The sequence below is a fragment of the Pseudochaenichthys georgianus genome, chromosome 22 (genome assembly GCF_902827115.2).
Source record: "Pseudochaenichthys georgianus chromosome 22, fPseGeo1.2, whole genome shotgun sequence".
In the NCBI taxonomy this organism is placed as follows: domain Eukaryota; kingdom Metazoa; phylum Chordata; class Actinopteri; order Perciformes; family Channichthyidae; genus Pseudochaenichthys; species Pseudochaenichthys georgianus.
Window position 1 is genome coordinate 456,645 of NC_047524.1, and position 24,865 is coordinate 481,509.

A 24,865-nucleotide genomic window follows, 5' to 3' on the forward strand; every position below is an offset into this window, starting at 1 on the left:
GTGTGTATCTGTGTTTATGTGTGAGTGCGTGTGTGTGTGTGTGTAACAGCAGTCAGGCGTGATATTAAGGGAGTGAACCAGCCAGCCGGAGCGCCACACATCACTTTGGGCAACAGCTGAGGCCACATTTAAACACACAGGGCAGTACGCTGGCATCAGGGAGTGGCAAATCCCTGTCACTGTACCCCCCCTCCCTCCCTCACCCCTCATGCATGCCCTACTGAAGATTCAAAGAGCGGATCAATGGTCTGGCCTGGTTTACACCATCACGCCACACAGGGCATCGAGAGGGCAACGTTAAAGTGGATGTCGCTCTCTCCAAAACAGCCTTTTTGTGATTGTTTTCCTTCCAGAGGAGCGAGTATGTCAAATGGAGTGGGGTTTCGATTAAATGAAGAGAGCTATAAACACTACAGTCACGCTGTGGAGAGTCGCTGGAAGCCTGGCAGAAGAGGAGGGGTTTGATGTAGTGGTGGGAGCGCACCAAATCCATCAATCCTGCTGCTGGGAACACAATAGGTGCACGTTAAAGTGGCAGCCTTTGGAAGAAGTCTTTATAAAGGCGGCCTAAAACAGCAAGTGCTCCTTTCTCTTAAACTGAGAAGAATTGCTATCGTCCTCCATTGTTTTGGAAGAAGTCTCGAGCTAGGTTTCCATCTAAATGTATTGTAAATAATAACCGAACATCGAGAAAAGGCTAATAAATGCTTGGTTATACTGATGAACATGATTAGGAGATTATATTGCTGCACGATGACATCATTGCAGAAAAACAGGGTGCAATAACATGACCTTATTTGGAGAGCACCGGCAGACTCTCAAAGGGTGAAAATCAAAGTAAAAACGCTGGAAATAAATGACATCTGTTTCTTTGATGTATTAATGTGAGGGCGCTTTTATCATATCCGTCTCGGAGCAGAGCAGAAGAGCTACAGGGGACGTTACGGTCAGTGTTTCCCATACATTGATTTATTTGTGGCGGGCTGATGATCGGAAGGTTGCGAGTTCAAATCCCGCCTGGAACACCACTACTAGTGTGCCCTTGAGTAAGGCACTTTGCCCTCAGTTACTCCAGGGAGAATGTCCCTGTAGTTGGTCATAGTAAGTCACTTTGGAATAAGGCGTCTGCTAAATGCCTAAATTGTAAATTATATTTTTGGATGAATAAACTTCACAGATCCTTATTTGAGGGGGGGGGGGGGGGGGGGGGGGGGGGGGGGGGGGTGGGGGTGGATGCGTGGACCACCCGAATAGGTTAAAGGTAGGGACACACCAAGCTGACACAGACGGACCCGACTGTTGTGTCGCCGCGCGTCTGTGCGTCTTGGCCATGTGTCGCACTGGAACCGCAAAGACTTCAGCCGGCGGCCAAGTAGCACGTACGCACTGCGCATGCGTGAGTGGCAATACCTCTCCTTACCAGCAGGCGGCAGTAGTGTGTATTCGTCATTCAAAAGAGGCAACAACCGGAAGACAGACTGCGTGATGACCGAGAGAAGAAGAACAGACTGCGTGATAAACAAACAAATAGCGTGCGTTCCTTTTTCACTCTACAGCGAGAAGCTCACGGGGCTTTCCCGAACCTGAGTCGAGAGCTGGAGGTAAATGAAATCTCAGATTTGCCTTCTTAATAGTTTGTTTTGGTCCCTCACTTCCGTTTCGCTTCTCATGCACTGATTCGCTAGCTGAACAGCCAATCAGAGTGATTTATTTGACAGACAGCCTTTGGCACATATTGTTTTTCAGACTGACGGACAGAAACTTGACCTCCTCTCAGGCTCTCAGAGTGAACCGCAACACTTTGTACCTGGCTGGGAAACTTTGAGTAAACCTCGACACACACACACACACACACACACACACACACACACACACACACACACACACACACACACACACACACACACACACCATGTATACATCACTTCAGGGGACATTACATTGACTTACATCAGTGTTTCTCAAACTTTTTCATACCAAGGACCACTTAACCAATAAAAAAACCACTCGCGGACCACCTAACTCCAAAAATATCCAAAAACACATCGTTTTTCTAGAACAGATTACAAATTGCCTGAACATTGTACAAACAAGTAGCAACATGTGTGATGAAGGTATTGCGCTGGGCTATATCATGCAATTGAAAGTGAAACTTAAGCTTGCTCCATTGCGGAGATATTCCCACGAGAGTGCGGAAAACTTTTATTTATTTATTTCAAATGTGAACTGTTACCGATATACTCACGGACCACTAGGGGGCGGACCACACTTTGAGAAGCACTGACTTACATGCATTTCCTGGAGACTTATCCTAACCTTAACCATAACCAACACATGCCTGACCCTAACCCTAATCTTAATCAAGTCTTCACCCTAAAATTAATGATTCCCCTTATGGGGACCTCCAATTTGTCCCCATAAGGGAGGCGAGTCCCCACACATGACTGTGTAAACAGATTTAGGTCCCCACAAGTATAGTAATGCTAGGCCACACACACACACACACACACACACACACAACTTAAGTGTCTCAAGGCCCAAGAGCAAACAAGCCTTGATTATTATATTTTTCTATTCTTGAAAAGTGCAGTTAAAAAAGTTGCAGTGAGGAGATTTTAGGTCAAATACTACACACCAGAGCAGTGACTCAGCCAGAGTTACATATTCACCCGGCCTCAGTATAAAGTGCTGTTAATACGTGATCTATTAATCCCTCTTAAAGCGGACTCACAATCAAAGAGCCAGCTTTAGCACATTTATGGAGTCTGAGGAAGAATGCTGATCTCAGATTGTCGTTTATATCCCCGCTGCAATACCCCGGTGTAGAACGAGCATGATACAAGAAGTCAAAGTCCTGCATTTTAAAAACTAATTTAAGTGAAAGTACACAAATATTAGCATTCAAAGTAATCATTGTGTACAATAATGTATATTAAATAATTGGATTTTAAATATTCATATGTGTTCATCACTTTAATGTTGCAACTGGTAAAGGACGAGTTATTTTAATTCCTTTACATAGTTAATGCTGGTTTGTTGAATCTGAAAGACCAATACCTTGCACGACATTAATCAATCAATAATTTATAGAGTTTTGTATTTGTCGGGATTCATCGGCAAAGTAATTTAAGTTCAATATTTTCCTCTGAGATTTAGTGGAGTAGAAGTTTTAATTAGCATAACAGTGTGGCGCAGTGGGTTGTGCATTGGTGTCCGGATCAGGGACAGGTTCAAACCCCACTGCAGTCAGCATGTCGTTGTGTCCCTGAGACACTTCACTCCAAAGTGCTCCAGTGGGGATTGTCCACAGTATTGAGTATGTAAGTCGCTTTGGATAAAAGCGTCTAACAAGTGACATGTAATCTGTAATGCAAAGTAGGCTACAAGTAGCTCAACATATTACTTATATAATGCAATTATTTCCCTTACACCATTGTTGTACTTCGACTGTGGGTTTGTGAACTTTGTCCAGATGAATACGTTAGGTAAGGACCGGCACAATCTATGGCTAAAGTCCCATGTGTCAACATTGACTTTACGACCAGCCACAGTGAATGTCAGGCTGAAACTCTGCTGGGGTCAACAGGCGGAGGATCTAACCACAAACTGACAGGAAACGTCCTTCAGGAGGAACATCTGAGCCTGCCTTACATCAGACACACACTGCAGGTCTGTTTGTCTCGCTGTGAGCCGGTTAGCATGCAGGGCACAGACACTGGGGAGAGAAACTCCCTCTGGAGAGAATTGTTTTCCTTTGCAGCCCATTTACATGCACACAAACAACACACTGGAGAAGGGAATACGCCAACAAAGCTAACAGGGCCTCTTTAATTACAGCTGTGTCATTACATGATAACCGTGAGGTCACTTGCTGCTTGTGACCACATGTTGGTCTTTCGTCCAATTCTGCCAACTTCCTGGGAGTATTTAAACTGCTGCTGCACTTTTACTTTTCCGTTATGTGTTATTCAGTTTAACCCACTGTCTATCCTCCTCCCTACAGTCCTCTCATCCCTCTTTAGTTCAGGCGAGCCCGAGGAGGTGCTCGCCTTGCAGCCGACTTATACTCTTCAAAATATTTTACTTGTCCAACAGCTGCAGGCAAATGCTCAGTTAAAATCAACATGTATCCATTACACGTGTCGTGGTGATAGTTATGCGATTCCCATTTAGGCATCAGAGAAGCACAAAATGAGAAGAGATGAGCCAATTAGCTTACCCCCCGAATGAGCTTTAAAGCTGATCCAGGAGGAATTAAACTGCAGAGGGATCATTTTTATATCCTGCATGCGGAGCTAAAATGTCAAAGGGAAGTCAATATGCTCCGTGGTGATATACTGATCCCTTACACTATGACTTTATATGGTGGTTAGCCTGGCAGCTCGTACGGGTGACTAAAAGCGGCTGGTTATTCCCATTATCCTAATTATTATTCTTATTACACACACACACATTTTATATTAGAAATAGGTTAGCATGTGTGCTACTACGTACGATCTGTGCACGCATGATAACATTAAAACACAGCTTTGAAAATCAAGATACAACATCGTTTGCAGTCCCACTATATAGTCCAGATGACTTCAGCCAGGAACATAAATAACCGTCTAGAACTAATATCCGTTTGTGTTTTATTTATGTTCAGAAAACAATTTAGGCCGGCTCTCCGAGTGTATACGAGGCGAGGAAAGCCCCGCAGTGAGGAATGGTGCCACTATGTGAGCGATGAAGGCCTGTCACTCTTCACTGCCCCCCCCCCCCCCACCACTCAACATCAACGCGGGGGCGACACACACACACACACGGTCCCAGCTGCTGAGTCAATGTGTTGTCAATAAATACGGCTTTGCATCCCAACAACCCTATTTGTAAATGGTGACAGTGCAATTGCTCAGAGTGAGAGAGTGTGTGTGTGTGTGTGTGTGTGTGTGTGTGTGTGTGTGTGTGTGTGTGTGTGTGTGTGGGACTAGCCAGCCGTGTCTGTCCAGCAGCAGGAGTGATGATGGGATGGAGTGGTGAAGGAACTTCCTGCTGAGTGAACAGACATGTTATCTCTACACTGCCCAGGCCAAAACACACAAACACACACACACTACTTACACACACAGTGGTGTTAATTGCGTCAGCTATTTGTGTTCTTATAGTCTTCGTCCTGTGTCAAATGTCCTTGTTAGTTTTACAGTATTTACTCAACCTCCTCCTGTTTGTCTATCACTTTACTAAAAGCCCTTTTAAGTTACTCCGAGATAAGATTTTGGTCAAGTTTCTCATCTTTCAAACCACAGTTGACCCTCCTTATTTTAGGTCCGATATTTCATGTTGCTATCGCCACAATAAGAGTTGAATGACGTCTCTTCTCGCTCGTCATTATCTCGTCTTAGTCATGTAAAAAAAGGTTGTTGAAGAACATATTTAGTCATAGTCTTCATCACGAAATTGAGACACACAGATAATAGATTTTCGTTTCGGCCTCACCCTTCAGGTAAGCTTATATTTAAATTAGGGCTGTCAGTCGATTAAAATATTTAATCAGATTAATCACAGTTTAAAAATTAATTAGTCACGATTAATCACCATTCGAACTATGTCCAAAATATGCCATTTATGTATGTATATTGTTGGGAATGGAAAGATAAATGAAAGCAGGCGGATATATCCATTTAACATACAGTATCTATGTATCTCTGCGTGTCAAAATGAAAGACAGCCCACACACCTATCAACCATCAAACCGTGGGGTCTTAATTCATTACGTGTTGATTTCTATCAACGAGGAGTACTTCAGGAAAGTCGACAGGGGGGGGGGGGCTAGTGGAGTACTTCAGGAAGTCGACAGAGGGGGGGGGGGGGCTAGTGGAGTACTTCGTGACCACAGAGTGTGAACGTTGTGATCAGCTGTTTTAGCAGTTCTCCAGTGAAGGGGGGAGTCTCCCTCCGCAGCCGGTTGGCACAGTTCCGTTGTACAGACCGACGTTAACAGCAGCCTGTCTGTGCACACGGAGACCGACTCTGTCGTCCGGTGATCGAACCGCCTTCTGGAAAAGCTTCACAAGTACGTCGGTACGCAAATGCGCTTTGTGACACAAGTGACGGTACGCATTTCAGATTACGCACATAACCTGCGTACCAGTTATGTGCACCCCTGTACCAGAGCCATATTATTACTATTATATGGCTCTGCCCTGTACTACAGCAAGAGTATTCTCCGTCGGGACTTCCTGCAACAACACCACGCCGTTATCTTGATTCTGATTGGCCAGAAGACATTATCAAAGATGTTCTATTGAGAAGACGATTACTCCGTGACAAAAGTTTTCAAAACCGTGGCTACTGAAATCAGTCTTACTAACTGCTGTCTGTGCAATTTACTCCGCACGAGTTGGCAGACTTTATTTTGCTTACTTTAACATCATGTCTCAAGGTGGGGCTAAGCCATTTCTTGGTATGGGTGTAGCCTACCCCAGCCATACCCTGGCGCTGCCACTGGTGGCACGTATGGGGCGGGCCATTCTGCACATGCGTTAAATATTTTTAACGCAATTAATTAAAAAAAATTAATTACCGCCGTTAACGCGATAATTTTGACAGCACTAATTTAAATATATATTGTAAATACATAGTTTAGTGTCTGGGCGTAATTCACATATACCCATTATGTCTATGTTGTGTATCTTTAATTGAAGTCATGCTAAATAGTGAAAAACTAGAACATTCAAACCTGTGAGCGCAGAGTTATAGAGTCTTTCACTTCACCTTCAAACGGGTGAAAAGGACTCTGACTCATTCAGCAATTGGAGTCCACATGATGCAAGGCTGCTTGTATTGACGTCAGGAAACATCCGACCGAACTGGTCTTGTGAGCCTGAATGTAAATGTCTCTGTAGTATTCAGGGCAGCTGTCATTTCAGGAATTCCCTCCACGTACCTGAGCCCGGCTCTTTGTTCCTGGTCGGGCAGTTTGTCGAGCCGAGGAGGGTGACTGTAGAATACCAAGTTGCATAAAAGATTATTTCAACCGCTACCTGTGCTATTTCACACGGCAGATGGATGTTGCAGCTCAGGCAGGGGTGGAGCGGGACTTCCTCAGCTACTTTAAACCAATGGGAAGCCCTAATTGTGTTAGCAGTGTTTAAATTAGATTAGCGAACACAGCAGTGCCTCTGGAATTACAGGGGACATTTAAAAAAAGGCACAGGAAAATATATTCTCCCCTAGGAATAGTTCTGTATAAGTCGCATGGAAAGCACCTGCGAAGGCGTGAGGCTGGACTATGAACTCATGTCAGTAAAATGAGATTATATCCAGTTGCACTTCTAAAAACACCACGTTTCTAACCTCAGCGACTAATGTTTATGTAAGCAGTGTTCTCTGAATGGCAAGCAACTTATTCCATGGTGTGCTTTTCTTTTAGTGCCAGGAATGAGTCAGCAGTCTTGGTAGACGCCTTCTCTTTCCAGAAATGTTGGACGGCTCTTGTGTAAAACAGCCAAAAGTAGAAGAGCTGTAATATGAACACGAGAAAACCATGTCCATTCACACTGAGACAAGAAGACACTTTCTGTCCCTGCAACCAAAGATAAAACTCAGACAGGCCAGGAAATCATTTCATATCTTAGGGCCTGGGCGACATTTATTGAGTATGTAAGGCTGAGTCATTTAAATCCTGCTTCAGCTAGTATGAACTATGAAGGTCATGAGTATGCAGGTGTTCATTCTCATCAAGAACTCAACCAGATGTTACCGACCACACCACCTTGAAACTAATCAGTGACTACTGCACACAACGACCCCATTCTGAATATGACCGTTTTCAGAATGTCATGTATACCGCATATTATATTTGGATATTTCCAAATTAGGCCTTGCTTCAAATCTAGCATTTTCCAACTAAGACATGTGGGAAAAGCTGATGTCATCGTTTTTCCTTTGGACTTGTTTACAGTGCATTTATAATATGCATCTCAATTGGGTTTTTGCAGCATTTTGCAACACGCAGCCTTTCGCCCGTTAACTAGCCAACAGTTAGCGAGGCTGGGACAGAAATGCATTCCGGTCAGAAGGACAGGCACCCCTACTTAGAGAAACGGTTTGGATATCAACAGGTTTAGCAAAACCAAACTTTTCAATTCTGATTAATTATTCAGCGAGTATATATTTCAGATGAAAGTAAATCCTGCATAGCACATGACCGTGGTGTAGGTGTCTTACTCAGTGAAGCTTTGCCAAGTCACATGGCTGCCGGCCTGAACTTGTGAACTCAGCATTATCTATTGATTTTTGAGAGAACTGTTTTCGAGTGTTACCCAAGAACTCAATCAAATAAGGAAGAAGATTTTTGTGTATGAAAGGGCACCGAGAGGACAGCCCTGTCCCGTCATGTCTCATGAGAGAAGCATGTTTAATAAAGCCAACAGACGTCAAGGCTTTCCCCTTCTTGGCTAAAGACAGTCTGGGCAGACAGGAAAGCAGGGAGACAGATGACCAGGCACTGCAGCACATCAGAGAATGGAAAATTACCAGGGCCCGACAGTCAGCTGAACACCTTTGATCAGCCGGAGCCCCAGTGCCAATTACTGTGGGATAATCGTCCCTCAGAGGCCTGCCGAGCGGCAGCACTGTGGGCACAACGGGTCAGTGACCAGCAGGCAGAGCACCGGGCAGCAGGCGGTGCCCCTCGCTGAAATGCTGCGTGAAGGCGGCCAAACGGACAGCAGCACAGCGAGGCGATTGTTCCACTGCTGCCGACTCAGCACAGTGGCACTCTCACAGACGGGCATCTACGCAGACCGCCTGGTGCTGGAGGAATGGCGCACATGTGGGGAGAGTGTAACCCTGCACATGCCTCAGATTGTATCCACACACTTATCCCTTCCCTCTGCAACGAAACATACGTTGAACGAATATGGTGGTGCAGGAATGAGTCCTTCACCATGAGATGAGTACGCATCTCGGCTTTTCTGGGCTCCTTTGTCTCAAAGTTGATGGCAAGATGCCTTAAATAATGTCAATACAAGCAGGTAATCGCCCCACCTTTAGCTTAGCCGTGGTGGAGTGAAGTCATGACCGTGCTGTAGTTCCTTTAAAGCCTAACGCTAGCTTTTAACTTCAGGAGTTTGGATTTCGTCTATGTGTCGAGATTATAACAAAACGTGAACGTATCATCTACATGCGTTTACCACAGATGTTATTTCCTGTAGTAATCCCAAAACAATGGAAACATCCCATTTCTTCGTGTGTAAGAAGCCCTTGCAATGCTAACGTCCGGGTTAGCCCACAAACATCATCCCTGCACCACTCTCTGTGCACTGCACGCACACGCTGCTCACACACCTGTCCCGGTTCTGTTGTGGTAAACAAAAGCCTGCAGTGCTCCAAGCAGTACTTTCTGCACGGTGATGCAACACACAGGAAACACGTTGCACAGATAACTCCTTCCTCCCCAGGAAAAGAGGCTTATCTACCTTTCCAAAGTATCTGAGAGGAATGTGGACTGACCAAGAAAAGTAACTCCGTGACCTCCCAACCAACACACAAAAAGTTGGCCTCTCCACTCGAGGAAGAACACGATATTCAGCTCATTAATAATTTACATGTTTCTTGTGCTAGGAGCGTTCATCATCGATTAGGCTGCAGTGAGAGCCACACACTTGAACAATGTCTCTTTCTGCAGTGAAAACTATAACTCAGCACTGAATATTTTTTGCCTACTCATACAGCACAGTTATCTAACAGAAACACGGTAGCCAGTGGACTTTGGACCCGACACAATGCAGTTACACAACAGCCAGTGCCGGTCCAAGTAGTCCGTTTGGGCCAGGAAACAGCTTCCCTTTAAACCACAAGTCATTTCAAAGCAAGGAGATGTGAAACTGGAGGGGAGAGAGGCTGTTTCGATTAAGGCTGGATATCATTTTAACTTTTCCATCTAGTGCCAATTAAAAAGCTGTTTATATCTGGATATCAAAGCTCTTTCCTTTGATGCCTTATTAAGTGAATAAAGATTTCTCTGCCAACATTAATCCACACATCTGAAATTCATTAGAAATCTGTCTGGATGTAATACAGCATTCATTTCCTCAAATATTTAAATCTTGCAAAAAATATCTGACCAACCACTTTCAGTAGCTGCTAGTTTTTGATCAAAAGTACGACACAATTCTGTCAGTACACAAAAAGTATTGAGATTCAATACAAAGACGAACTTTCTGCTTTTAATGCCCAAATGATCTGTTGATGCCACAGCACAAAAGTTATGCAGATGTAAATTGTTGCTAAACATTTGCCCAAAAAGACTAACAATGGTTTCAGACGGAGGGTGAGAAAAATTAAGAGCTTTTTGAACATTAGAAAGATAGATTCAACTTATTGTCATTACACAGTACAGGTACCATGTAACGAAACGGTTTCTCTGCATTGACCCACCCTAGTGTTAGGGGCATTATGTACGGCGCCCGGGGAGCCGCGTAGGGAACGGTGCCTTGCTCAGGGACACCTCGGTAGCACTTGGTCTTTCCGGGACTTGAACTGGTGACCTTCCAAGTCCCTATGGACTTCGCCACCACCGCCCCGAGCATGGACACATGTCACATAAGAGGAACAAAATACAAATATGAGCCTGAAAATGAGCTCACTAAGGCCCCTTTAATATAATGCGCATCAGTATCATCAAGACACATTTTCACATTTGGAAGCAGGGCGTTTTTGAGTGTCTTTTTGACACGGGGAACTATCTGTGCACGATTTATTGGTCGTATTTATCTCTGCATCACGTAGCAACGGCTATTGTGGTTACCAGGAAACGGGTGCCACGGTAACGACGTCCAGGGTGACGACAGGAGGTGGAACCAGGAAGAAGCTGCAGGCAGACTGTCTGCTGACAAGTGAAGGGAAACTGTGCACAATGTCGTGTGAGGGCATGGAGTGTCTGTCTGTCTGTCTGTCTGACACACACACACACACACACACACACACACAGCAAATAATATATTCTGACTTTGTGTCTCGTTAGATTTGACATTTGATTTAGTGGACACCTTTATTCAAAAGTGCAATCAACCATAAAGATAACAACTCAGAACAGAAATGATCCAGCAGGTACAATAGCTTCAAACCTGTTTTAAGTGTTATAGAACAGAAATAAGATATTAACTTCTACAAATACAGCTTCAATATTTCTGAATGTGGTAATCCATTACATTTAGCTAATACTTTAATCCAGTGCAACTCAAATAAGTGCATTCAGCTATTAGGTTACAAACTCAAATAGTATGAATCCTGCATGTTAGCTTTGTGCCACTGCATTGGGTCAAAGCCTAAAGGTTCCTACGTCCAACTCTCGGTACAAAGTTCCTCCCTGAGCGATACACAGCGGTCAGTCGTCGTAATTAACGCAGAGATCAGGCGGTTGAATAAAGCATGAGCTGTTCCTGCACAGGAGGCTCAGGTATCACTCTGTAAGGAGGGGGGGGGGGGGGAGGGGGGGGGACAAAGGGAGTCCCTGAGTCCCTCACCACAGCTGGGAGGAGTGATACCGATGCAAACCTGACGGGCAACTCCTGCAAACAGGGACGCACCCCCAACGCTCACAGCTATAATCCTCAGTTTAAAGACGAGGGGCTCAACGCCCGTGGACCCAATTAAGAGCTGAAGACATTGGCCCAAATGGGGACTGTGTTCAAAGCGAAGAAACACCATGCTTCGCCCACTGCTGCTTTTCATTTTTTGTGTGAGTGCTGAGAAAGACAAATGTGACAACTGAGAAAAACCTGGAGGTACAGATACTGAATGGTTTGTATGGAAACATTGGAATATTTTTTTAAAAACTAACTTGAAGGGAAAATGAGATTTTTCATGCATATCAGTTTTAGCCTCTCAAATACGAACATTAGCGATAGCATGAAAACGGCAACAGGACTGTTATGGTTGCAATAGTTAGTGGCTGTCAATATCGTGAACTGCTTTTCATCTCATTGAATATAATTAAAGTTTGATTGAAATAGTTTACCAAATGATGCCGTTTCCGATTGGTCGTGTTATCGTGTTAAGCATACACTATGCAAACTGGGGTTTAAGAGCGTCAGAACAATTCAGCAAATATAATAAAAAAGGCTTGTTTCCCAACTTTCCTCATCTGAAACAAATATACTACGCAGTCTTGTGTTGTCTGGGTTGGTGTACAATCATCTTTTGAAACGTTCCCTTTATGTGAAAAGGTCACGACCAACAGAAAGTCTTTCCCTGTGCGGTGGAGGATTACGCTGCTTACCAACAAACACATCAAACACACAAGTCCAACCCAACTCTGCAGCCCCACAGAACCTATGTTAGGCTGCTTCTGTGGAAACGGGGTCAGCAGCACGTTTGAGAACCTGATTCTGAAACCTCCCCTCTGGTTGAATCTTCCCAGAGAGCCTCTGCTGGATGCTGGCCCAATCAGCTCAGGACATGGAGTAGGGCTGCAACAAACGACTAATTTGATAATCGATTAATCGACTATTCGGACTATTCCTGTACGCCTTGCATAATTTCTCAAACACTCTTATTTAGCCATCAACCTTTAGATTTAGCTCGAGGTTGTTTTAGGCATGTGGAAACTAACAATGAAGACAATAAAGGTGAATACTTGATTCAAAAATACATATCATTAAATTAACTAAACCCATTTTGAACAAAATTAACATAACTTTTTATTTAAATTAAATAAATATTATTTCACATCAAAAGAAACAACAAATGGTATTAAATAATCTGATAACAGAACTGTAAACAGAATAGCTGAAACTTTAACTAACTAAATAACTAATCATTAACCCGTGTTTGTATAATGTAGTTAGCTCCGTGTGTTGCTGCTAGCACACAGAACATCTGACGTGGAAACGTTCCTCTGGACGGGGCTACAGAGCTGCTAGAAAGACAGTGGAACCGGTGCATTCCTCCGTCTGGACGTGGAGCACTTTTGATAAATGTTTAGACAAACTGCTCGTGTTACCGCCTCACATGCTAAACTCTTATTGCACTTTAGACAACGAGCATCGAGACGGGTAAAGTTTAACCACCTCGGAGCGCGTTCTCTCCGCAGTGTGTTGCTGCACGTAGCAGCTGCGTGTGTGTAAACCGCCCCCTCGCACACAGACGGGGAGAAAGATCTCTCTTCTGGATTGGAAAGATCGAAAATACACCATAGACGTGACTGCGATATGTTTTTGTAGCAATAATACATGACATATTGTTTAAATGTCTCCAGTACCGATAAAAAGACCGATAACGTTGGAGCTTAACGGCACGTAAAACACACGTGATGACGTCGCCAACGAATCGACGACTAAATTAGTTGGCAACTAATTTGGTAATCGATTAGTTGCTACAAGTGCCCACAGTTTGCTTTTCTTGACGATTTGTCCTCATCGCTAGAATCATTTCACATTCATCGTCTTTGCGGCAAAGCTTGTTTTGGTGCATTTGTGTTCACATTTCACCCGTAGTCCCGCTGTGCAAGCTGCTCTTTTACGGAGCAGTGTTTTGGTAACTTATCATCGCCAAAGGTTAGGGTGTCAGAGTGTCAAAACAAATCTCACTCGAGTTCCTGCAACTTGTCTCCACCGTTTGTCTTAATCTCTGACATTCACGCCTGACTTTAGTTAACATTCTAACGAAGGATAACACTCTGAACTTGTCAGTGCTCCGAGTTGACATGTCTCCCCGTTCTACACAGACCAAACTGTAGAGAAAACGTTTTAACATTTTATTTAATCGCAGCACATATGCCTGCCGTGTCCACACTTCCTGGTGAGCCGTGATGTTGACAAAATCACAAGTTGCAGGTGACAACATCAGCCGGCACATTCCAGGCCCCGCAGCAATACTGCAGCCAAAGGAAGTGTGGGCTGTATCTGGCACATTTAGATGGATCAAAGTACTTCAGTATTTCTATGTGATGCTGAGGTACATATTGTATTTGTTCTCTTCATTTGCCGACAGCTTTAGGTACTTTTCGGATGAGTTCACACCAGAGGTCGAGGGAAACATGTTAATATACAGCATCTCCAAGTTTGGGATGAGAAATGAAGTGTTTCTTTGTGTTGAGAACTTTCTCATATTTCATAAATTGCAGTAGATGTTAAAAAGCATCCTGCAGCATTTGGAAATGCCGTATCAATAATTTGAAACGGGGCTATTTCTCTGATGAAAAGTAGATTTTGCGGACATATGAGGAAGCCACAGAGCTACACACTAAGGGTAATATGGTGTAATGCTGTAGATTATACCACAACAGTATAGGACTACAGCAGTAACATGGAACATACACATGACTGCAGTAGTAACGTTAATCCACAATTAACGCTGCAGTGAGTAATCTGCATAGTGGGTTTTGAGTTGAGATTCGAACGTAGGGATTGTGTGGTGTTATTGTTCCAGCAGCACTAGCCTTAAGCAAAGATTAACATGCCGTTCAAACAGTCGGAGATGGACACGGTCCTGACAAAGTGTCATGATGATACAGGACTTTGATGTCCTAAAAGAGGACCAGGAACACAGCAGCATATCTGCGGCTCCTGTCATCTCATATCTGCTCAGTAACCGCCACACTGAGCGGAGCCGACACTCTCTGCTTTCACCAAGAAGCTCCACAATGCCCGCTATCAGGGAGCGAAAGTGAAGCCCTGTGATTGGAACGTCATCGCACAGCATGTCCATCTACCCGTGTTGCATCGCTACTCAGCATTCACAGGGAAATGGCCTCTCCTCTGAGAATGACGCCGGATTTTCCCACAGAAACCCTTTCTATCCAGTGACTACATGTTAATATCTCAAAGCTCGTCATGAACTGAGAGATGGAGTGTCCCTTAATGTGTTGAGAAGATAATACCCTACAGTATATATATATAGGACTACGGCAGCTAAATGGAACATACACAGGTAAGGAGAGGTAATACAGAGGTCATTAATCCAAACGGTTATATATTATAGTAAAACAGTGACAGGGAATCAGGACGTGTACTGAAGTATTTTCAGATTTCTACTTTGACTTAATTAAGCACACCACAGATGATGGATGTCAGTGTGCATGTCCAACAGAGTTAAACGCCGGTTTCTCCCACAGAGCCTCTGAGAGAGATTCAGCTCGTCTCACATTCTCCTGCTCTCTCAAACAGCTGACGGACTTGCACAGTGGGTTTTTCGGTGGCAGAAAGCCAACCGTGCCTCACTCGTTCTGTGAGATGAGTTAAGCCGTGAGTTACTTTCAGGGAGGGGGGGGGGGGGGGGGGGGGGGAGAGAATCCCTCCCTCTTATCTCTTTGTATGGGAGAGACGTCAAAGTCCCTTCCAGAAGATGCATATACTTTCCAATGGGTTAGAAACACTTTGTACTATTGTCGTATATCCTGCCCAATATTAAGGAATCTGTCTTTTAATCAATGCACCAAGAACTGGATCTGCAACCGATTTTGTAATTGATTTATCCTTTCAGTGGTTAGTTAGGTTCTAAAATGTGTGGATCTATTGCTTTTCATTATTATAGGATGAGAACTGTAATACATGTTGTTTTTGGACTGTTGTGAGGACAGAGGAATCAATATGAACACTTTGTATTTGGATCTAGGAGAATATAATGCGAAGGGCTGTAACTAGTTTTTCCAAATTAATAATATAGTCCGTAAAACGTCCAAGTTGTTGTCTTTAAATGTGTTGATTTCTTAGTCTAAAACCCCAAGCTCTTCACTTGGTTATGATATAGAACAGAGAGAAGCAGATCATCTGCACACTTCAGAGGCTGAACACAGCCTTTTCTGCCATAAGGGCGTTCGTTTTTAGTTTTAATCGACTATTCATATAGTTGCAGATAGTTTTTCTGTCGATAGAAATAATCCTTGGAGATTTAACATCAGCGTTTCACTTTTTCCCAACATGGCAAATAAATGAGAAAAGTATCTTAAATGTGGTCAATCAGGAACATAACCATCATCAGTTGCACCCCTTGGTTTCATGAAGATAAGAAATGTCTAGCTCGGATTGTCTCTTCACAAAATTACAAAACACGGCATGTACCAATGCTTCACACGCCTTGTGCTGCCAATACAGATTCCTCAGTTGATAAGTCACAACTGCCACTAAGAAAACAGCAATGACTCAACAAGTATACCCAATAAGAGCGACGTAATGTCGTTACTTCCCAATCACCCGCAGGAAGTCTCCGTGAAAAGGGAGTGCTGCCTCCGAGTGCAATCCATCAAGCAGCTATCTTTGTAGAGTCTGCATGTGGAAGGCGATCTGATGCCCCGAGTAGAAACACTTGTTGTGCTAATATGTAAAACTACCTTATTATGAGCGATGCCATCATTATTATATAAGAGGAACTGGGTGACATGATCACACCTCAGAACAATTCAGTGTTAAAACAGTGAGTCACAGGCGGTGTATATCTCTCAGGGAAAGCAACCTGCCGCATGACATAGTGCTGAGCAGCTGTCTTTTTTACACCATATGTTTGGACTGTAGCTGCGTTGTGACTCATGTTATACAAACGTGCCAAGTCACTACACTCGACTGCGAATAGATACACCTCCTTTAATGCTAGCCTACATTAACTACGATGATTTATTGGACCTAAGTGGGCAGAAATCCTTCCTAATACAGTAGCTTCCTAAAAAACAAATGTTTGGAGTGTGTCACTGAAAACTTAACTTATTTATCATATAATTTGTGTCAACTCTACCAGAACAATCGTATGAACCTGACTACCTTAATATATCAGGATAACTTTTTAACTGGACTGATCTTTACTCCATCACTATTCTGTTAAACATATTAGTGCACCCTATTTACAACCATGCTATCACTCAATAACCCCATGTATCCGTTTTGTTGTGGTTGTATTTATCTGACAGTTGGCACATACATAGTGTTAACTGAGCTTATTTCCATCATTGTATTCTTTTGCTTTTGCTCAGTAACCTGAACATGAATAGGGTGCAAAGAGCAAGGTGGTTATTATTGTAAAGGTAATCCTGATATACAAAAGGTGATCAGGTGTGTTCTGGTAGATCTGATAAAAAATGATATAAAAAAATGAATCCAGCAGTCGAGAAATTAAAGTTTAGTGTTCAGTATAAGCCACATTCCTCATCATAGGTATTCCTTCACTTTGGTATTTCTACTTTTACCTAAGTACATTATCTGCGTACTTCCCCCACCTCAGCTAACCTCCATCTCTAAGAGTTAACCAGGTATGTTGGGTATCGTTAGCTAACTTTACTCAGCAGACAAATTAACCTAACTCGGATTAAAATGATGAAAATAAACTCAAGTAACACTTTGTTTTATCATTTTTAAATGAGTTATCTTTTTCTGAAACTATCTGTCAGATAAATACAACCACAACAAAAATACATTACAATTTAAAGTAAATCTACTTAGTTACAAAAAAATGTAGTGGAGTAAAAGTACACGATTTACCTCTGAACTGTAGTGAAGTAGAAGGACAAAGTAGCATACACTGGAAATACTCAAGTAAAGTACAAGTACCTCAAAAAGACATTACAATTTAAAGTAAATCTACTTTTACAACACTGTTCTTAATTAGCTAGCTAAATAACCCTTTAGCTCACTTTGTAGTGCAGGGGCAGACCTTTTCCAACACGCGTGGAAGATACTAACCACCCTCACAGCTTACATGTAGCCTATTGTGTTTTCTTTTCAACTAATAAAGCAAGATACAAGCCATGTAATTGTGAGGGAAGCTACGAGCCGTTGGGCTAACTAGAGAGAGACACACAGGCTAGCTTTAGCTCACAAGCTAACAACCGTTACCAATGAAGGCTATCAAGATACCGCTCTTTTCTTACCTGTGACCACCTCCAGACCCAGAAGACGCCCCGGTAATGTCGTCACCTTTGTACCGGAGAACCAGAGCAGTGTGTAATGGTTTTAATTCCTCAGAAAGAGTCGGTAGAGACGCTCACAGTCCGGTCTCTTCAGCAGCCGCCGCTGAATGGCTGCTTCGCGAGAAGCCGCAACCAAACCTCCTCCTTAGCAACGGACCGCCTCCGAGAGAGCTGATTGGCTGGAAGTGGACCGAGCGGAAGTGTTCGATGGAGGGCAGAGCAGCAACCTGTAACCTGCTGATTTTAAATGATGAAAATTAGGAATACATTTTATTAAAACAGGGGTTTATTTGAGCGTGTATTAAAACATTACACTTGATTATGAAAGCACATTTTTGGAGGAAAATATCTAATTTTAATAAAAATGTTGACTTAGCACTTCGAACTTTGACTGAATATGTTAAAATAAAGATATCAAAATCATGAATCCTAGTTTAAAAATAATAATACATGTTCTCAATGTTTTTATTAAATCCCAATATATTGACTATGGATCTTCATATTGACTGAGTGTTAAAAAACACACACCTAGAAAAAAGAAAAAGAAACACCTACAATAATAATGACGCTTTTTTTTCGACTTAATGAAATGTAATTTAAATACGTTTTACTTATTTACAGTATTAGTTCATACTTGAAACACCCCACCACGGGATCTGGATAATAGATAAGTAATAGATTAAATAGCAGAACGTAGTTATAAGTCATGCATTCAACATTTTAGTAAGTATTGTTCACCTACATGTGGTTGATGTATTAAAGGTATTATGCTACCTGTACATGCAGTACCCCATTTGTACTGTAAAAAGCATATTACTTTTGTACCTTTAAAAACAACTAAAACAATTAAAATAGGGGTATAAAAACACGTTTCCCTCTGAAGTGAAGTATAATGTTATGTTCAGTTTGTGAGTACATTTTATTTGTCATGTCACCTGACATGTTCCTCATTATATTCTCCATTTGGTTGATATGTAAATATACTCCAGTCAGTGAAGGAGCTCCTAAAACCTTTGATGGACCATTTGAATAATTACACCACAGTTTTAAATGCACTTCCTGTTTATTTAACGTTATATTTGTCTTCTCTTTATCTGTGGACATGTGATATGAGTGACACTCACTGTGCTGTACACAACAGGTGAATATAAAACATCTGACTAATATCACCATGAAACTTCCCAAGTTGACTTCCTAAGACTATTTTGTTGTGTGTTTCAAGGTTTCTGAAATGAGGCATTATGTGATGTTAACTTTTGGTGCATTTTGAAGAAATCTGCAGACACCAAGTTACTAAAATAAACAACTAAATAAACTGTTTTGTATACGTGTTCCTTGGTGCAGTGTGAACGTAGACATGGTAAGCAAGCAAACTAACCCCACCATCTTTAAATTGCCCTTAATTTCTCCGGTTTCGACCATGTTTCCCCTCCCCCTCTCCCTCCCCCTCTCCCTCCCCCTGCCCCTGATGATGAAACCTCTTCAGAAGTTTATCAGCATTAAGGTGCATTCCTCACATAGCTCTGCAGCCTGCTAAGCTGCAGTTTCGCGGCCTGGAAGGTTTCAAAACCAACAAAGAAAACGCTAAGTTGTCGAGCCTGTTATTCTGATGATTGTCATTTTAATGTGTGTCTGAATATTTGTATTTATTTACAGCTGCACACTCTTTCTACCTTCCCTTTACTACCACTCCCCCTTCATTCCATCATTATCTGAGGCTGTGGCTCAGTGGATTAGTGCGCTGATCTTCGAAAGGATAGCAAGTTCGAGTCACTGCAGTCAGCATGTCGTTGTGTCCCTGAGACGCTTCGCCCCAAAGTGCTCCTGTGGGGATTGTCCACAGTACTGAGTATGTAAGTCGCTTTGGATAAAAGCGTCTAACAAGTGACATGTATGTAATCTTAACTCCAATTTTCTTTGTTACAACCAGCCTTGAAGGTCAGAGTGATAAAACAGAGCCTCTTCTTGATCTGTGAGGATAGTCTGCCCCCTTGTGGTCACTGTGTGTAAACTCAGCCACACATCTGGTGCAATACTGATGACAAGTCCTGCATTCAAATTAAAATGTAACATAAAGTATTAGTATTATGTACTCAATATGAAAAACACACACATTCACATATATTATCATGTTATTTAACCAGACTATTATTAAAGCATTACTGCGTAAATGTAATGTGTTTTCATGCTTATACTTAGTATTAGTGTTAGTATTGTAATACTGAATTATGTTATGATGATCGATTTGTAGTGTTTACTCAGATTATAGGCTACATTATACTATTATTATATTTACAAAATATTAAATGTATCATAATTGATTTAATTTAATTGATTTATTCATTATTTGTTTCTATAAATAGTGTTTTTTTGTATTATATAACTTTATAGGGAAAGGAATATGGCAATATATGTGATCCTTTATTAATATATATTATTTAATTATTTAAATTATATAGTATTTATCTTTTTACTTTTTATAATAATATTAAAAGTTATTTTTTATAAATAATGTTCTTTATTCCAATATCTAAAATGTAAAATGATCACTGCACAGGTAACATATTCTAAATGTGCATTATTACATGTTTGATATATTTAGTTGGATGATATACTTTAAAGAGTCCTCTCCTGCTGATGTTCAGGTGTATATCAGTATGTAGTGTCTCTACTTTAAAGAGTCCTCTCCTGCTGATGTTTAGGTGTATATCAGTATGTAGTGTCTCTACTTTAAAGAGTCCTCTCCTGCTGATGTCCAGGTGTATATCAGTATGTAGCGTCTCTACTTTAAAGAGTCCTCTCCTGCTGATGGTCAGGTGTATATCAGTATGTAGTGTCTCTACTTTAAAGAGTCCTCTCCTGCTGATGTTCAGGTGTATATCAGTATGTAGCGTCTCTACTTTAAAGAGTCCTCTCCTGCTGATGTTCAGGTGTATATCAGTATGTAGCGTCTCTACTTTAAAGAGTCCTCTCCTGCTGATGGTCAGGTGTATATCAGTATGTAGCGTCTCTACTTTAAAGAGTCCTCTCCTGCTGATGGTCAGGTGTATATCAGTATGTAGTGTCTCTACTTTAAAGAGTCCTCTCCTGCTGATGTTCAGGTGTATATCAGTATGTAGTGCCTCTACTTTAAAGAGTCCTCTCCTGCTGATGTTCAGGTGTATATCAGTATGTAGTGTCTCTACTTTAAAGAGTCCTCTCCTGCTGATGGTCAGGTGTATATCAGTATGTAGTGTCTCTACTTTAAAGAGTCCTCTCCTGCTGATGTTCAGGTGTATATCAGTATGTAGCGTCTCTACTTTAAAGAGTCCTCTCCTGCTGATGTTCAGGTGTATATCAGTATGTAGCGTCTCTACTTTAAAGAGTCCTCTCCTGCTGATGTTCAGGTGTATATCAGTATGTAGCGTCTCTACTTTAAAGAGTCCTCTCCTGCCGATGTTCAGGTGTATATCAGTATGTAGTGTCTCTACTTTAAATAGTCCTCTCCTGCCGATGTTCAGGTGTATATCAGTATGTAGTGCCTCTACTCTAAAGAGTCCTCTCCTGCTGATGTTCAGGTGTATATCAGTATGTAGTGTCTCTACTTTAAAGAGTCCTCTCCTGCTGATGTTCAGGTGTATATCAGTATGTAGTGTCTCTACTTTAAAGAGTCCTCTCCTGCTGATGTTCAGGTGTATATCAGTATGTAGTGTCTCTACTTTAAAGAGTCCTCTCCTGCTGATGTTCAGGTGTATATCAGTATGTAGTGTCTCTACTTTAAAGAGTCCTCTCCTGCTGATGTTCAGGTGTATATCAGTATGTAGTGTCTCTACTTTAAAGAGTCCTCTCCTGCTGATGTTCAGGTGTATATCAGTATGTAGTGTCTCTACTTTAAAGAGTCCTCTCCTGCTGATGTTCAGGTGTATATCAGTATGTAGTGTCTCTACTTTAAAGAGTCCTCTCCTGCTGATGTTCAGGTGTATATCAGTATGTAGTGTCTCTACTTTAAAGAGTCCTCTCCTGCTGATGTTCAGGTGTATATCAGTATGTAGTGTCTCTACTTTAAAGAGTCCTCTCCTGCTGATGTTCAGGTGTATATCAGTATGTAGTGTCTCTACTTTAAAGAGTCCTCTCCTGCTGATGTTCAGGTGTATATCAGTATGTAGTGTCTCTACTTTAAAGAGTCCTCTCCTGCTGATGTTCAGGTGTATATCAGTATGTAGTGTCTCTACTTTAAAGAGTCCTCTCCTGCTGATGTTCAGGTGTATATCAGTATGTAGTGTCTCTACTTTAAAGAGTCCTCTCCTGCTGATGTTCAGGTGTATATCAGTATGTAGTGTCTCTACTTTAAAGAGTCCTCTCCTGCTGATGTTCAGGTGTATATCAGTATGTAGTGTCTCTACTTTAAAGAGTCCTCTCCTGCTGATGTTCAGGTGTATATCAGTATGTAGTGTCTCTACTTAAAGAGTCCTCTCCTGCTGATGTTCAGGTGTATATCAGTATGTAGTGTCTCTACTTTAAAGAGTCCTCTCCTGCTGGTGTTCAGGTGTATATCAGTATGTAGTGTCTCTACTTTAAAGAGTCCTCTCCTGCTGATGTTCAGGTGTATATCAGTATGTAGTGTCTCTACTTTAAAGAGTCCTCTCCTGCTGATGTTCAGGTGTATATCAGTATGTAGTGTCTCTACTTTAAAGAGTCCTCTCCTGCTGATGTTCAGGTGTATATCAGTATGTAGGGTCTCTACTTTAAAGAGTCCTCTCCTGCTGATGTTCAGGTGTATATCAGTATGTAGTGTCTCTACTTTAAAGAGTCCTCTCCTGCTGATGTTCAGGTGTATATCAGTATGTAGTGTCTCTACTTTAAAGAGTCCTCTCCTGCTGATGTTCAGGTGTATATCAGTATGTAGTGTCTCTACTTTAAAGAGTCCTCTCCTGCTGATGTTCAGGTGTATATCAGTATGTAGTGTCTCTACTTTAAAGAGTCCTCTCCTGCTGATGTTCAGGTGTATATCAGTATGTAGCGTCTCTACTTTAAAGAGTCCTCTCCTGCTGATGTTCAGGTGTATATCAGTATGTAGTGTCTCTACTTTAAAGAGTCCTCTCCTGCTGATGTTCAGGTGTATATCAGTATGTAGTGTCTCTACTTTAAAGAGTCCTCTCCTGCTGATGTTCAGGTGTATATCAGTATGTAGGGTCTCTACTTTAAAGAGTCCTCTCCTGCTGATGTTCAGGTGTATATCAGTATGTAGGGTCTCTACTTTAAAGAGTCCTCTCTTGCTGATGTTCAGGTGTATATCAGTATGTAGGGTCTCTACTTTAAAGAGTCCTCTCCTGCTGATGTTCAGGTGCATATCAGTATGTAGGGTCTCTACTTTAAAGAGTCCTCTCTTGCTGATGTTCAGGTGTATATCAGTATGCAGTGTCTCAATTCAAATGTATTTGGTGAAGAACCAGATCAATACTTTTGTTACCACCATTTTATTTTTCAAACAACAGATAGACTGACACCAAAACCGAGCTCCAAATATGTACATGAAACTTTGACAGAAAAGAAAAACAACATTCTTTGGGTCTGACCATGCAAAACAATAAATAATGCTTCCTGACGGTGCTCTGCATGGTGCTTTAAAGAAACACGAGAAACGTAGAGATCTGTAGTGAGTGTAGAGATTTGGCTAAATGTACCGCCGCCACAGAGAGAGCAGCGACTCCACCGCCACACACACTTCTGCTACATCAGTGTGTGTGGAAGCCCTCACTACTCGTAAGCAAACTGCCGACCAGGAGAAATACAGAACCGAAAAAGAAAATGAGATGTGCAACCGCGAAGAGTTTAAGATTACGTAGAAGAAGAAATCCTCGAAGGACGGCACACAAAAAGACCCCGGGAAGGTCTTTAAAATGTCTTTACGCTCCGACACGCAGGATTCAGATCACAGAGTTCAGATCTGATCCCGAAGAGCTGCGGAAGAGAGTCCTCCCGTTTCCCCCGTCTCCCCCCTCTCAGGAGATAATCTGAGGCTCCCAGGTCTGGCTGGCCAGCTGGGGGCGACACTGGGTGATGATGGGGGGGCCGGCGGGGGCCTGGCTGTCCAGGCAGAGCCCCCCCACCATGTGCTGCAGAGCCGTGCCTTTGGGCTTCCACTTCTGCAGGGAAAAAGAGAAAGGAACGACTGCATTAATATTTATCAAATCTAACTTTTTTTTAATGCATTCAACAAAGTGTTTCGCAAACCCGAAAACAGAAAAACAACAAAACAGCAGTAATAATAATAATATTAAAAACATAAAAGTAATAATGACACATGACTTCTTGATTAAAACACTTAATACCAACACAGGTCATTAAAGGTGGGGTGGGTAAGAACGGAGAAACCAGCTCGAGTGCTAGAATTTGAAAATACGCAGCCGAACAAAATCTGCCACTTCCTCACAGAGCCCCTCCTCCAACACACACGAACGCGCACATGACCAATGAGGGCACGAGGTAAGTGTGTGCCCCGATGGAAGGCTGACAGGCAGGTAGGCCATCCAGCTACTTTAGCCGGCTCAGATGATTGGTCGTGCTTTTTACAGCGCCACGGCTTCCACAGATGAAATGTTTTAATGTATTTATTGTCAAAGCATTTAATGTATTCATTGCTATCGGGACGTTAAGAGCATTCCATGGAATATAACACGTGTTTCTGAAGTGAATTACCTACCCCACCTTTAACACAGGGGTGTCAAACTCAAGGCCCGGGGGCCAAATCCGGCCCGCGACCTAATTTTATGTGGCCCACAAGAGCTTGCAAAGAACATAATATACAAATGGTGTAATTGTTGAATATTTACTTTCAATTATTTGCCCTAGATTTCTGCTTTCAGACGTAGATATTACCAGAACTGATAATAATCCAATGCGGGGCCAACAATGTAATAGAATACATTATTTCATATATATTATATATTTACATATGTATATTTATATATAATTAAAATTACAACCGGCCCTTTGAGTGCAACC

The 24,865-nt window shown here is 42.2% G+C and overlaps 2 protein-coding genes across 2 annotated transcripts in view; both read right to left on the bottom strand.

Moving 5' to 3' along the window:
- numb (NUMB endocytic adaptor protein) overlaps positions 1 to 18,059 on the bottom strand; it is a 72,339-nt gene extending 54,280 nt beyond the window's left edge. The window contains exon 1 of the mRNA XM_034111904.1: positions 17,843 to 18,059. The gene's annotated coding sequence lies outside the window, so the exon portion shown is untranslated. The remainder of the gene's footprint in view (positions 1 to 17,842) is intronic.
- A 5,259-nt stretch (positions 18,060 to 23,318) lies between these two features.
- Positions 23,319 to 24,865, bottom strand: part of galnt16 (UDP-N-acetyl-alpha-D-galactosamine:polypeptide N-acetylgalactosaminyltransferase 16) — a 49,696-nt gene continuing 48,149 nt past the window's right edge. Inside the window, exon 16 of the mRNA XM_034112226.2 lies at positions 23,319 to 24,006. Coding sequence (XP_033968117.1) covers positions 23,863 to 24,006 — 144 coding nt within the window. The 3' untranslated portion in view covers positions 23,319 to 23,862. The remainder of the gene's footprint in view (positions 24,007 to 24,865) is intronic.